This window comes from Psittacula echo (assembly GCF_963264785.1).
Source record: "Psittacula echo genome assembly, chromosome: 12".
NCBI lineage: Eukaryota > Metazoa > Chordata > Aves > Psittaciformes > Psittacidae > Psittacula > Psittacula echo.
This window is the reverse complement of record NC_137747.1, coordinates 8,765,392-8,778,352: the sequence shown is the minus strand read 5'-3', so window position 1 is coordinate 8,778,352 and position 12,961 is coordinate 8,765,392. Positions and strand designations below refer to the sequence as shown.

Genomic DNA, 12,961 nt, shown 5'->3' with positions numbered 1-12,961 from the left:
TGGCAGGGAAACAGGGATCGTTTCCTGAATCAGAGGCACAATCAGCAGCGCTTCAGAGCTGGAGGGATCTGTATCATCAAGCCGGGCTCAGTAATTACTTGGACAAATTAGACATGCATTTTCTATGTGCAACTGTGCTGGCGTTTCAGTTTCCTGCTTGACAGCCTTGCTAGGCTCTGCAAACTGCCTTCACCCTGCAAAGGCATTGCTGGGTTTTCTCTTTATAAGACCAGAAGATGCTGAACGTTCTTTCTGATGCCAGCAAAGCATCATCCTGCAAAACACTGCTTGTAGCAAAGCTGATCAGAGACAACATTGGATGCTCTCTGATAGTTGCCATTGCCTGCCCCAGTGCTGCTGCCTGCATCCTCCTACCTGCTGCGTGTTCAATTCTGTGTGTTGGTGTTTTGTGTTTAATTGATGTCTGGTTTTAATACTGCATGAATCTGTGCCCAGTTCATCTGCCTTCCATTGTCTGGCACTATTTGTTTTGGGGCAGTGCCTGGAATTCCACTGCCAGATAAGTGCTAGATAAATAGAAGGTGTTTTTCTTGCTCGGGAAGAGCTGAGGAGTGATCAAGCTGTCCCTTGGTCCAGAGAGGAGCCTGAGCACCCATCTCCCTCCAACACCCACCAGCCAAGGTGCTTGCAAAGGAGCCCAAGGGGAGGATGGTGTTTCCTCAGTGCCAACGCGCAGATGGATTTTGCTGCGTGCCCAGAGCCACTGAAGCAAAGCCATGCCCTGGGTGCCCCTCGGACAAGCCAAGGCTATGAAGTGGCACCAGACACTGGTCCAGAGCCAGCCTGGAAGGATGCTCTGCTTTCACCATCAACATCCTCGTGGGGATGAAGATGCAGCTGGCACAGACCCTGCTAGGGCAGGGGCTGGGGGCCAGGATGGGCCCCTCCTGCCTGACCCATGAACATCGCTTCACTTGGCTCCTTCAGCCCTGTGCTGAGGGGTCTCAGCAAGCCCAGGTGGGTCTTAGAGGGACACTGCAATGGGACAATGCTTTGGGCTCCAGCTGAGTGCACTGATAGGGTTCCTAGAACCACAGACTGCTTTGTGTTGGAAGGGACCTTAAAGCTCATCCAGTTCCAACCACTGCCACGGGCAGGGACACCTTCCACTGGAGCAGCTTGCTCCAAGCCCGTGTCCAACCTGGCCTTGAGCACTGCCAGGGATGGGGCAGCCACAGCTTCTCTGGGCACCCTGTGCCAGCGCCTCAGCACCCTCACAGGGAAGAGCTTCTGCCTAAGAGCTCATCTCAGTCTCCCCTCTGGCAGGTTAAAGCCATTCCCCTTGGCCTGTCCCTACAGGCCCTTGTCTAAAGCCCCTCTCCAGGTTTCTTGTAACCCCTATAGGCACTGGAAGGCTGCGAATGTGCTTTCCTCTGTGCCTCCTTCTGCGCAGAAGAGGAGCCAGAGGGAGCCAGAGCACAGCCGGGCACGGGTGGACCCGGCACATGGGGGGGACCCACAGCGGGTTTTGGGGGCAGGATCAGGCAGGGACATGCTTTTGCCGGGGGTCGGGGCATCCCTTGCACCTCTCCGTGCACTCCAGCAGCGTTGCCATCAGAGCCATCACCAACCTGCTGCGTGAGCGCAGCCCTGAGCTGGAGAAGCCGATTCTGCTCTGTGCAGCTCTGGAGCGAAGCTCAGCATCTCCCTCTAACGATGCTCCTCATCCGCAGCCAGGCACGGCAATCATCGTCTGCCCTTGGGGATGCTGCTCCGTTCCCCGGGCACCCCCAGCACAGCTTCTGCTGCCCCCCAGCACCCACAATCAGTGCTGACACCAAATCCATGGTTAGGGACTAACCCAGCTCTTGTCCACGGATCTCCCTGCTTGGGCTTTACTTAGCTCTGGTCCATCCAGGCTTGACCGCTTAATAGTTTCCTATGGGGCTGCCTCAGGATGGATGTGGCTTCATCCCGCTCTCCACATAAGGGGTTAACAAGGAGCAAACATGGATCTCGCACCGGTTGGGATGGGTGAGTGGCTCTATCACAGCCACAGCAGAGCCCGTGGCTGAGACCACCCCTGACCACTGCTGCAGAGGAGATGGGGCTTTTTCCTGGTTGTTGTCTTTCCTTTGCCTCAAACTCACTCCGTTCTGGCCGTGTTGTTGCCTGTGAGGTTTTAGTGAGCTGAAATGAGCCAATTCTGCTGCATTTTTGAAAAGGTCAGAGGAGGAAATGCTGATTTCTGTGTCCTGGGGGCTGCACACAGAGAAGCCCTGAAGCTGGCTCCCTGCAAATGGAGCCGGGGGATTACAGCTTCCCTTTACCCCCACCACAACAAAGCTCAGATGGGAATTACCTGCTGGTGAGGTCCGGATGAACTGACCCACACGCAGAGGGGAGAGGGTGGCCACTGTGGTCCAGGTCACTCCATTGAAGGCATCGACCAGGAGATGCCTTTATCTTGAGCTGGAGGAAACTGGGATTTGGGAAACCTGGGAGCTTTGCTTTCAGCTCAGCCCAACATTTGCTGGGACAGATGTGAGCTATAAACTTGGGCAATGCCCATGCTGAAATCACCCCATGCAGAAGGGAAGCCCACCCGCTTGGGTCTGAGCACCAGGTGGTGAACCTGTGATCCAAACTGAAAGGGTTTGAGAGCTGCATTTTGGTTCTGACACCTTTCCATCAACTGGGCCTTGTACAACTCCTCTCATGGGGACCCAGCGCATCCATTGCTACAAGAGCCCAAGGATGCTCCCTGCATCCTGCATCCCACCCTTCGGGTGCAATCCTAATTTTTGCTAGTTTGGGCAAACAACTCATTTTCAGCTCACCTTTGATCCGACCCCATGGAAATCTCCCAGCTCCTTACCTGATGAGCAGTGTCACTGCAATAGGGCAGCGATGGGACAGGAATGACACCGGGATAACACTGCCCTGCACCAGGCCCAGGCTCCACTACCATATGCCTTCATCCTGCCCGCATCCCACTTAACACAGCTTGTTAGCCCTATGGAGATGCTGTTCCCAGGGGATTTTGGGCTGTAGATATCTCCTGAACACCTCTGGGAGGGGCTGGAGGGACCGGGCTCAGAGGTGGGAAGAGTCAGGAGAGCAGAAGTTAAAATAACAGTCTTTTATTGTATTCCCAGCAGGGGAGCAGGCGGGTGGTGATCGGCCTCTGGTACCCTGCCAGCTCCCATGCTCCAGGGGCTTTGGAGTGCTGCTGTTTTGGGACCCCTCAAGCTCCACAGCCCTGCCCTCATCACTGGAAGGGGAACATGAGGAGGTTACAGCATCCACCCTGCCCCAAACCCTTGGGTTTACACATCGTTGTTCCTTACCTGCCCGTGTGAGCGGCCTGTGGCTCCAGACAGGGGGGGTTTGGGTGGGGATGGGGGGTAACAGCAATCACTGCTTCACCTTAATGATGAGGTGGGTCATTGGGATGATGCCTGTTTGGTGACACCACCGCCAGCCCCTGGATGTTGGGATGAGCATTGCAACTGCCCCGAGGAGCGGAGCTCTGTTGGGAGCACAGAGGGTGCGGGATGGAGCACGACTGGACACTGGGACCTGGAGGGACGTGGCACCCTGGAACCCCCAACCTCACTCCCCAGCACCCAATCCCTGTGTTATCCCCCCCTCATCCGCCCGCACACAAGGCCGGATGAAGGATGAGCTTCTGGCATCCATCCTGCCTTTGCTCCTGGATTTTCCAGCTCCGATGACTCAAGTCCCGTTCCAGCTCCCTAAGAGGAGCTTTGGCGCTGGTGGCTGCTCCTGTTACCTCATCTGCTGCTGACAGGTTACCTCCTAGGACACTGGAAGGCAGCCCAGAAGAGACAACTGAAGCTCCCTACATAAGCTCCGAGGTACGGACACGAGCCACTGAGTGCTGGGATATGTGCATAATGCTTCACAGTCCTGTGTATGGCTCTGAGCCACTCCGAGAGCATCCACACTCAGGTTGTCCATGGTGCTGAGCCCTGCCTGTCATCATCTCCTTATTCCCATCTCTTTCCATGTGATCCATCAGCCTCAGGTGGGCACGAGTTCATCCCAATGGCCGTTTGGCTGATTCCGCTCCAGCCAAGCTCCTGCTGGAGGAAACCGTCCGTCGCTGCCCCCAGATGTGTTTGTACAGCAGAAAGAGACAGAAGAAGGAGGAGAAGGCCCGGAGCGGGTGGGAAGCTGCCTCTTGGTATTCCAGGCACATGGCTCAGGTCTGGTGCCGGCGCTGCACAGCCCATCCCAGGGTCACAGTGTTGGTGCAATCTGCCAAACAGACGGAGCAGCTAGGAGACATTTCCAAAAGAAGCTGGAACAAGGCGGGAGAGGAAGGGATAAAGGGATAAGCAGCCTGCGGGGTGGCATGGTCCAGCGCATCCATTCGCTGCTGGCCATGGAGGGTCCCAGCCCTTGGTACTTGATGCAAAGCACCACTGGTGGGTTTTGGGTTGTGCACCACAGCCCATTCCAGGGCATTATAAACTATGCACTGTACCCTGTCCCTGGGTATCACTACTGGTGCATCACAGCTCATCCCAGTGCACCGCAGACTGTCCCCATGCACTGTAGCCCATCCCTGTGCACCGCAACCTGTGCACCACGCTGTGTGCCATCACAACCTGCTCCATGCTCCACAGTTCAGCCCCGTGCACCACAACCTGTGCACCACAGCTCATCCCTGTGCACCACAGCCTGTCCCCATGCATTATACCCACCTCTGTGCATCGCATCCTATACACCACAACTCCTCCCTGTGCACCACAGCCTGTCCCCATGCACCATAGCCTATCCCTGTGCACCATAACCAGTACATCACAAGTCATTCAAGTTCACCACAACCCATGCACCCCAATCCATCACCGTGTGCTGTATCTGCACTGGTGCCATGCAGGTTGGTTTCGCTGCCTCTCTGCTTGTCCCAGTGCAGCAGGATGGGCACAACCACCCCGGCATTGGGCTTTGCAGCCTCTTGTCCTCCCATTGTCCCTACCTTGGCTGAGCAGCTGCAGGTTCCGGACCTCCTCGCGCACTTGGAGCTGCAGGACCTGCTGCAGGACCTCCTGGCGCTGCGCCTCGGGAGCGATGCCCATGCGCTGCAGCTTCTCCCCATTCAGCCGCAGCAGCGCCCGACCTGCCAAAGGCACCGCTCAGCACCACACATCCAGGACACCGCACCAGTGGTGGCAATGGGAACCCATCTTCATGTGGGAATAATGAGCAGGGAAAGGGAAACGATCCTGAAACGCTCCTTCACCACCCGGGATGGAGAAGCCCTGCAAGTGGCCCCGGGTTTGGAGTGCTCAGGGTGCCCAGCCCCAGGACAAGCCTGTGCTCCAGCAACCACATCTCCCATCCCTGCAGGCAGGAGCTTTCCATTTCTCCGCTCCACCTCCCGCATCAGGAGATGCTTTTCCAAGCGGGTGTCCTGAGGGAGTGGGGGTACCCATCGGAATGCATTAGCGTTGCCACCACGTCCCCGGCCACTCTCCTCCTATCCACGGGCTATCAGGGTCTTTGTCCTTGGTTCTCAGCCTACATTTGCTAATGCTGCCTTTGTTCCCCATGCAAGCGCTGCCTGAGCTCTTGCATTAGGACTCCGCATCCCTCCCGGGCAGCTCCGGTGCTCCCTTCCCTGCTGCTTTCTCCCGGCCCTGGCAGAGCTCTGCCTGGTCACACACATGTACCAGGATGATGCTCGTATATAGAAGCCAAAGACACTGTACTCAAGGGGAAAAGGGGAGGGAGCAGGTCCCAGAGGTAAACCTCCTCCAAGGAATTGGCTGGGAGTTGGATTCAGAGCTGGACAAAGCCATTTGCAACTTGGATTTCAGCGGGGCTGGGATCTTTCCTCTTCCACAGAAACCTTCAGTATATAAAGAACTATAAAAGTATTCTTATTCTTACATATAAGAGAAGATTCTTCCCCATCTTAGAAATCAGGATCTCCCTTGAGCAATTTAAATATGGGTGTCCCCAGTGCCTGGTGCCATAGGGCAGCTCTCTCCTGGCTGCATCTCCATAGGGATAAGAGACAGAAATGGGGTTACATCCATCTTCTGAGCCACAAACCTCCCAAAAGCTATTTCCCACGTGCTAATGGTGATTAGTACTGGCTGTTAATTGTGGTTTGAACCGTACCTGTGATGGCGTGGTGGGAGAAGGCCTCCACATAGATGAGATAGTTGTGCGGGCAGTGCTTCTTCAGCCATTTGCACACATCCTGCTGGGTCCACAGCACCACCGGCTTGGCCAGGCTGCCCAGCGTGGGGCTGGTGTGGTAGATGCCATAGTGGTCACAGGCACGGCCCTGTAGGAGCAGGAGGGGAGAGGATCAGTGGGATTCAATCCTGGGAGATCATCAGGAAACAGCAGCATCAGAACTGGTGTGGGAGGTGGGGGACTGGGGATGGGAGGACAAAGTGGGGGTCCTGCCCTATATAGACCCCACAGGAGGCATTCTGGGGTCCCCAGGGTCTCCCGCTTACTGGGCAGAGAAGGGCTTTTGCTGGCAGCTCTCAGTAAGGATGAAACCAGTGAGGTCCTTGGGGGACAGTGGGTACCAAGGCAAAGCCATTCCATCAGAACCCCCCATGGAAGCAGCCAGCAGCCAGCTGGTGCCCTGGAGCAGGAGGGATGGTCCCTTCCTCTCCATCTCAGCCTCCTTCACCGGCCACAGTGAGGTCCTGCAGCTCCATGGGCATCTAAAGCCACCTCTGAGCTGCCCACTGGAGCAGCCGGTGTCCCTTTGGGCTGCTCCATAGCTCCATTCCCTCATCCAGAGAACAGCAGCTCGAACCTCGGGGACACACCAGCATGGGAAAGGTTGGTAGTGCTTGAACCACAGTATGGCAACGTTGACCTCCATGTGTGATCGTGGCTAATTAAGTGTGTCTAATGGAGGAGCAGTGATAATTAGTGTAACAGGGACTCCAGACATCCCGCGGTTATTGAAACTAATGACACATCCCTGAAAGATGCCAGAGAGGAGGCAGCAGGGTCTGGGATGACCCCCGCCCCAGTCCCATGCAGGGCACTGGTCACCCCATGGAGCCTGGCCAGCATGGCAGGGGCTGCTGCCTGTGCCCAGAGGAGGATTTGGGCTTGGAAAGGGATTTTTCCTCAAGGAGAACTCACCTGGGATCATCAGAGTGAGAGGGATGAAGGCAAAGCGGGGAGGTTGCAAATCACAACCATGGATTCCATCCCCAAAGCAGATGAGAGACGCGATATACAACGCGCATGGTTTGTTTTCCCAAGCAAACCCTCACCTCTGGGGGAAACCCCGGCAGTTCCATCCCCTCCAAACGCATCCCGGGAGCTGGCAGCTCCTTCACACTCGGCTGAGCGCGCCGAGGGGAGGAGGAGGTGGTTGGATCTGGATTCACTAAGGAGCAATGATGAGAAGCAGCGGGGCTGGGGGAAGCAACAGCCAGTTTCCCATGAGCTTCCCATGGGCTTCCCTCAGCTATTATCCAGCTAACCCTCCGAGGCACGGGGAAAAGGGGACAAACAACCGCAGTTTCCCTTGCTTATGTCTGTGCTTCACCCATCAGACACAGCCCCGCGCTGGGGACCCATCTCTAAGCATCCCTAAGCATCCCCGGGGACAGCATCCCTAAGCCCTGCGCTGCCGGCTCGGGGCGCATCCTCCTCCCCTCCAGCGGGTCCCGAAGCGAGCTCCGGTGCTCCCCGGGTGGGCAGGGGGGTGTAGTGCATCCCGGCTCGGTTTCCAGCCGGCTGAGCCGCGCTGTCTCTCCGATAAACTCTCAGCCGTGAATATCGAGTGCTGGTGTCGAGGAGAGCAGCGGGAGGGCTCGGAGGATGCTCTTGTATGCAGGCAGGAGGTGGCTGCGTGGTGGGAGCCATTGCTGGGAGCAGCTCAAGTCACCTCCCTTCTCTTGGGTGTTTGTCCTTGCTTATGGAACATTTAAAGCCTTTTTCTCCCCACCAAATCCCTCTGGGAGGAATGTAGAGGCAGATGAGGAAGAGCCATGATGGACACAGAGATGCTGCGAGGGCTGGAGCAGCTCTGCTCTGGAGCCAGGCTGAGAGAGCTGGGCTGGGTCAGCCTGGAGAAGAGAAGGCTCCTGAAGGGGAGACCTTAGAGCAGCTCCAGTGCCTAAAGGGGCTGCAGGAAACCTGGAGAGGGGCTTGGGACAAGGGCCTGTAGGGACAGGCCAAGGGGAATGGCTTTAACCTGCCAGAGGGGAGATGGAGATGAGACATTAGGGAGAAGTCCTTTACAATGAGGGTGCTGAGGTGCTGGCACAGGGTGCCCAGAGAAGCTGCAGCTGCCCCATCCCTGGCAGTGTGATAATAATTAAATCATATTTATACATATTTCTATCATTAAATGCCCAAAAATTGTGAAAGCTTCCAACAATATGGGATCTGCAGGCCTGACCCTGCAGGGAAAGGTAAGATGCTCCTGCAGGGAATTGGTGGGATGGGGACATGAGCAGCTGCAATCCCCTTGGCAGCCATGGGGCAAGGTCTGGGGGTCCAGGGGGATGCAGAGGGGCTCGGGGGTACCTGCGAGCCCTCGGTGCCCGGCTGCCGCAGGAGCTTGACGGTGCGGGCTCCATCGGGCCGCTGGCTCCGGCCATCGTGCCACGTGAGGCTGCTGCCCGCCGCCCGCTGCAGGCGGTAGCTCAGGTTCTCGGCCGACACCGTGTGCTCCAGGAGGCTGCGGCAGAAGCTGAAGTGAGCGGCAGCGGCTGCGGAGGGATGAGGTGGGTGAGAGGTGGCGATGGTGCCCATCACCCTGCACTCGGGCACCCAAACCCACCTCTTCTTCCCTATGGGGCCCTCTGAGCTTTGGCCATCCCCATCCCCGCCGAAATCTTCCCTCTCCCACCTTCCCTTCCCACTGCCGGGAAGGAATCCCATCATCCCACAGACCCGCCAGCTGGAGCTGGGAACCGGCAGACGCCGACAAGATGTTTGCCCACACAAAGCCCTTGGAGAGATGCTTGTTTTGACACCCGCCTTCAGAGCAGACGTGGGGACCCGCAGTGATCGTCTCCTGCATGTCTATAACCCCTTGTTCTGCTGTGAGAGACACGGGATGGGGCACAGGGGAAGAGTGGCTTTCCATGGACCAGGGTGACATTGAAGTGCTGCCACTGAGGGATGGAGAGCAGTCAAACCCCACTGTGGGCAGCCTGATGGAGAAGGGGATGCAGGTTGGTCCCCCTCAGCACAGACCATGGGTGCTTGGGGATGGCTGCTGCCCACAGGCACAAATCTGTTCACTCCAGTGATGGCCAGACACACACCAGCCCATCAGTGACAACCCACAAAGACCCATTTACCCACAACAAATGGTTTTTATCCCTCACTCCTTGTGTTTTGATAAACAGGAGATATTTGGGATGCAATGAGGGAGCAAAGCTTTCCTTTGGTTGCTTTACATAAGCAACGCTGATCCACAGGAGCAAAGCCCAGAGCATCCCCCATCTCACCTGCTCCCATCACGGGCAAGTCACAAAGCACCACTGAAAGCAGAGCAGCACCCAAAGGAGATCCACCTCCAGGGATAAGCCACCCTGGGAGACCAGAAGGGCTATAGGAAACCTGCTCCAGATCATTGTCATCATTGAGGGAACAGGTTTCAGAGAGCTCTTGAGCACCCCTTCATACAACAGAGATCAACCGGCCAAAAGAAATCAAACCGGAGCAGGAAACAGTTGTCCATGTGTCCATGTGTCCTGGGTTCTCCAGACCATGTCACACCACACTGCTTCCTAAGCACAACCAGTGACAAGCGCTGCCATGGGGAAACTGAGGCAGGGGACCTGATCCATGCCTAGGGAAGGGATTTTATGGGAAACATGCTGAAGGGAGATCCATGGAGAGGCCCAGCATTGAGCAGGGGCTGGCAGGGGCTGCCTCTGTGCCTGTCTCATGATGGGGATGTCTCCGATGGCTGCCTACACCCCCAGACACCCTGGACCGCAGTGGGTTGTGCTGCCTCCAAACCAAGGATGCTGAAGACGCCCTCAGCTCTCCTGCCTCCAGCACCCTGAGCACCCATCCCATTGCAGCTGTGCTGGGATACCCCTGAGCTGGACACTGGGATCAGATACGGACCCGGCAGGTCCGGAGGGGGTGGTGCCAGAGCTGTGTCCTTCAGCTGTGCCGGAGCGTACCCAGGACTCGCTGCAGGAAGGCTCAAGTTAGGGAGCAGCAGGGAAGGGGCTCTGGTCACCATCAGCACCTCTATCCATAGCAGGCTATAAACATCTGCCACCAGCAGCAGGACATGGGCATCTACAGTGCGCCAGCAAACACAGCTTGGGGAGAGGGAGCCGGAGGGAGAGTAGGTGGGAAAGAGGCAAAAGTAAAGTGGAAAACAAGCTGAGAAGAAAGGCAGGACCCAGAGCACCGCTGGCATCGCTCCTATCGGGAACGGGCAGCTGCTGCCCTGAAGCCCAGAGCCCCCAGCAGCTCCTTCGCATCTCCTTCACAGCCTCCTGCTCCCCTAATCCCAGCCCTTGGGTCCCAACTTCCCCATTGCCCAACAGCACTCGACATGGGTGAGTAAAGGGGTGCATGAGGGAGCAAGAGAAGGATGGGGACAGAGGAACCCTATGGCAGCCTCCAAGCAGAGACACAGGGATGGTCTCCAACCCATGCTCTCCTCTCCTTCCCATGCCCTGCACGGGAGCATCCACAGCAACACCACAAGTACCCAGCCACCCTCCATCCCCTCTGCTGCTCTGTACCCGGCCAGGGCTGCACACAGAGCATCTCCCCCTGGCCCTGCAGCCCCCCTCACCTGGCTCGGGTGGTCCCTGCGAGCTGCGGATGGAGGAGATGCAGCACAGCGAGGGTCGGCCTTGCTGCATCTCAGCGGGAGGAGGATGCGCGCGAGCGCTCGGCACCGGCTGTCACGAGCGCAGCTCCATCCCTGCCTCCCCTCATACCTCGTCCTCACCTGACTGACTCCCCCGACCTCCCTCCTATAGCCCATAAACAGCAGCTCTGTGCTCGCCCTGGCTCCGGTGCCGGATGAATTAAACCCCCCTCCCTGCTGCCCTGTGGGCGTTTGATCCGGACGGGTGCTCCGTGTTTTCCCCACATGCTCCCGCCTAATCCCATGGCAGGGCCAGCTGGCACCGGGATGGACAGGAAGCTTGGGGGGCTGCTGCAGGGGATGCTGGACCACCAGGCATCAAAGCACCCCAGGGCTGAGCACAGCAGTGACAAGCTCAAATGTGGCAGCACCAGAGTCACTGGTGTGTTGAAGCATTTGGGATGCAGGAGGAGAAAACAGGAGGGAGCACAGTGATGAGCATCCTTCCAGTCAGGGGGTTTGGGGCTCAGCATGGTCTGCTCCTGCACCCAGCAAAGACATAGTGGCTATGGCCACATCTGGGGTCTGGGCAGAAGGGGGGTGCCCATAGGAAACCCTGTGCTGAACCTTGACATGGGGCTGCAGGAGCATTCAGGCCATCTGAACCAGAGCTGGAGCAGGGATGGGATCACTCAGCTCTGGTCCCCACTCAGCCACTGTGCCCTTGTCTTTCCAGGTCCCTGCGAGCTGGTCCATGGTCCCTGCACCTTGTCCATCAGCCCCATGCAATGAACACCCTGAAGGCTGCTCCCAGGCTCGGGAATTGCTCCTGGCTCATTTTCCCGCCGCCGCTCCCTTTCCCTCTCCAGACACTTTTATGGCTGATGGAACGTGAGCGCTGGAGAGGCTCGGAGCAGCAGCAGGCACTGCTGGGGAGGGGGATGGAAACCTGCTGGGGATGGAGACCTCGGGGCAGGACGTGGCAGCATGCAAGCATCCCTGGGTCAATCCCGAAGCGGACAGGGGCTGATCCTTACCAGCAAACAGGCTTTGAGCTGACATTCCTGCTCACTGGTGACCAGGACGAGCCCTGTGGGAAGTGGTGGCAGCCAGGCAGGAGCAGGCAGGAGGCATGGAAAGGAGAGCCCACAGCCTGCTCCTTGCTCTGCCACTGCTTCCCAGCATGGCTTTGGGGATGTCCCTGTGTCTTTGACACCATCACACTCATGGGTATCCCATAAACCTGCCTTCCTGCTAGGGATGTGTCTGCAGGCAGCTGCCACGGGGGCAGCCGGGCTTCCCAGGATCAGCCCAGCTTCCCGGGAGTAACAAGAGACCCTGGGAGAAGCTCGGAACAAGCTTCACAAGGAACAAATCCCTCTGTCAGTTTGCCAGGCTCCCGGTGGCTGGGAGAGAAGGAAACATTGAGCATCGAATGGGGCATGGGAGCAGGATTCCCGGGAAGCTGGTTGTCCCTCTCCTGTTTCCCCAGGCAGGTGAAGGATGGATGAGACCAGAGCTCTGTGGGGACTCCAAGGACAGGGAATCCACTGGGCTCGTGGAGCAGCTTTGTGAGGGATCCATCCTGCTTTTAGAAGCACCGCATGAGCCACGAGCCAGGGATCATTGTCCTGCTCCCCTTGCCCCTTCCATGTGGCTTCACCCTGGTGCAGGGCAGAGCCCCGAGGGAGACAATGATGCTCTCTGGGACCCCACAACACATCTAATCCTCGAAGCCATACTCATAGGATGTCCTTGTGGATCAGATTCTTCCCTGAGCCATTCCCTAACACCTCCTGCCCCCAAGACCGTGTTCAGAGGTGACTGACACCCCCCAAGCCTCTCCAGGTTCTCCGGGGGGGGGCACTTGGCTCAGGTGCTTGCTCCAGCATTTCCCTTGTGGAGGTGAGACAGGAGCCCAGTGCAGGGATGGAGCTCAGGCTGGTGGCTGCTCACCGAAGCTGGTGCCTCCCAAGGAAGGAGGAGGAAGGGAACAAAAGCCCTTTTGCATCCTCTCCATGCAGCACCGTGCCCTGGGTGCACACCAAAGGGAGGGTGCATGGGTGCTGCTGCCTGCACCGAGGGTCCCTGGGGCACAGCCTCTGGGGCACTGTGCGTGTCTTTGGGGGTGTCTGTGCTCCTGAGCCCCCCAGTGGGTGCTGCCAAGAGGTCCCTGAGCACCCA

General features: G+C 57.7%; 1 protein-coding gene across 1 annotated transcript; it reads right to left on the bottom strand.

Moving 5' to 3' along the window:
• Window positions 1-4,189: 4,189 nt before the first annotated feature.
• Window positions 4,190-10,905, bottom strand: SAMD10 (sterile alpha motif domain containing 10; the record flags this gene model as incomplete). Its single annotated transcript, XM_080627944.1, is given in 6 exon segments — window positions 4,190-4,245; window positions 4,970-5,110; window positions 6,118-6,286; window positions 8,512-8,696; window positions 10,760-10,844; window positions 10,846-10,905. Coding segments are annotated over 6 exon segments (696 nt in total).
• Between the last annotated feature and the right edge of the window lie 2,056 nt (window positions 10,906-12,961).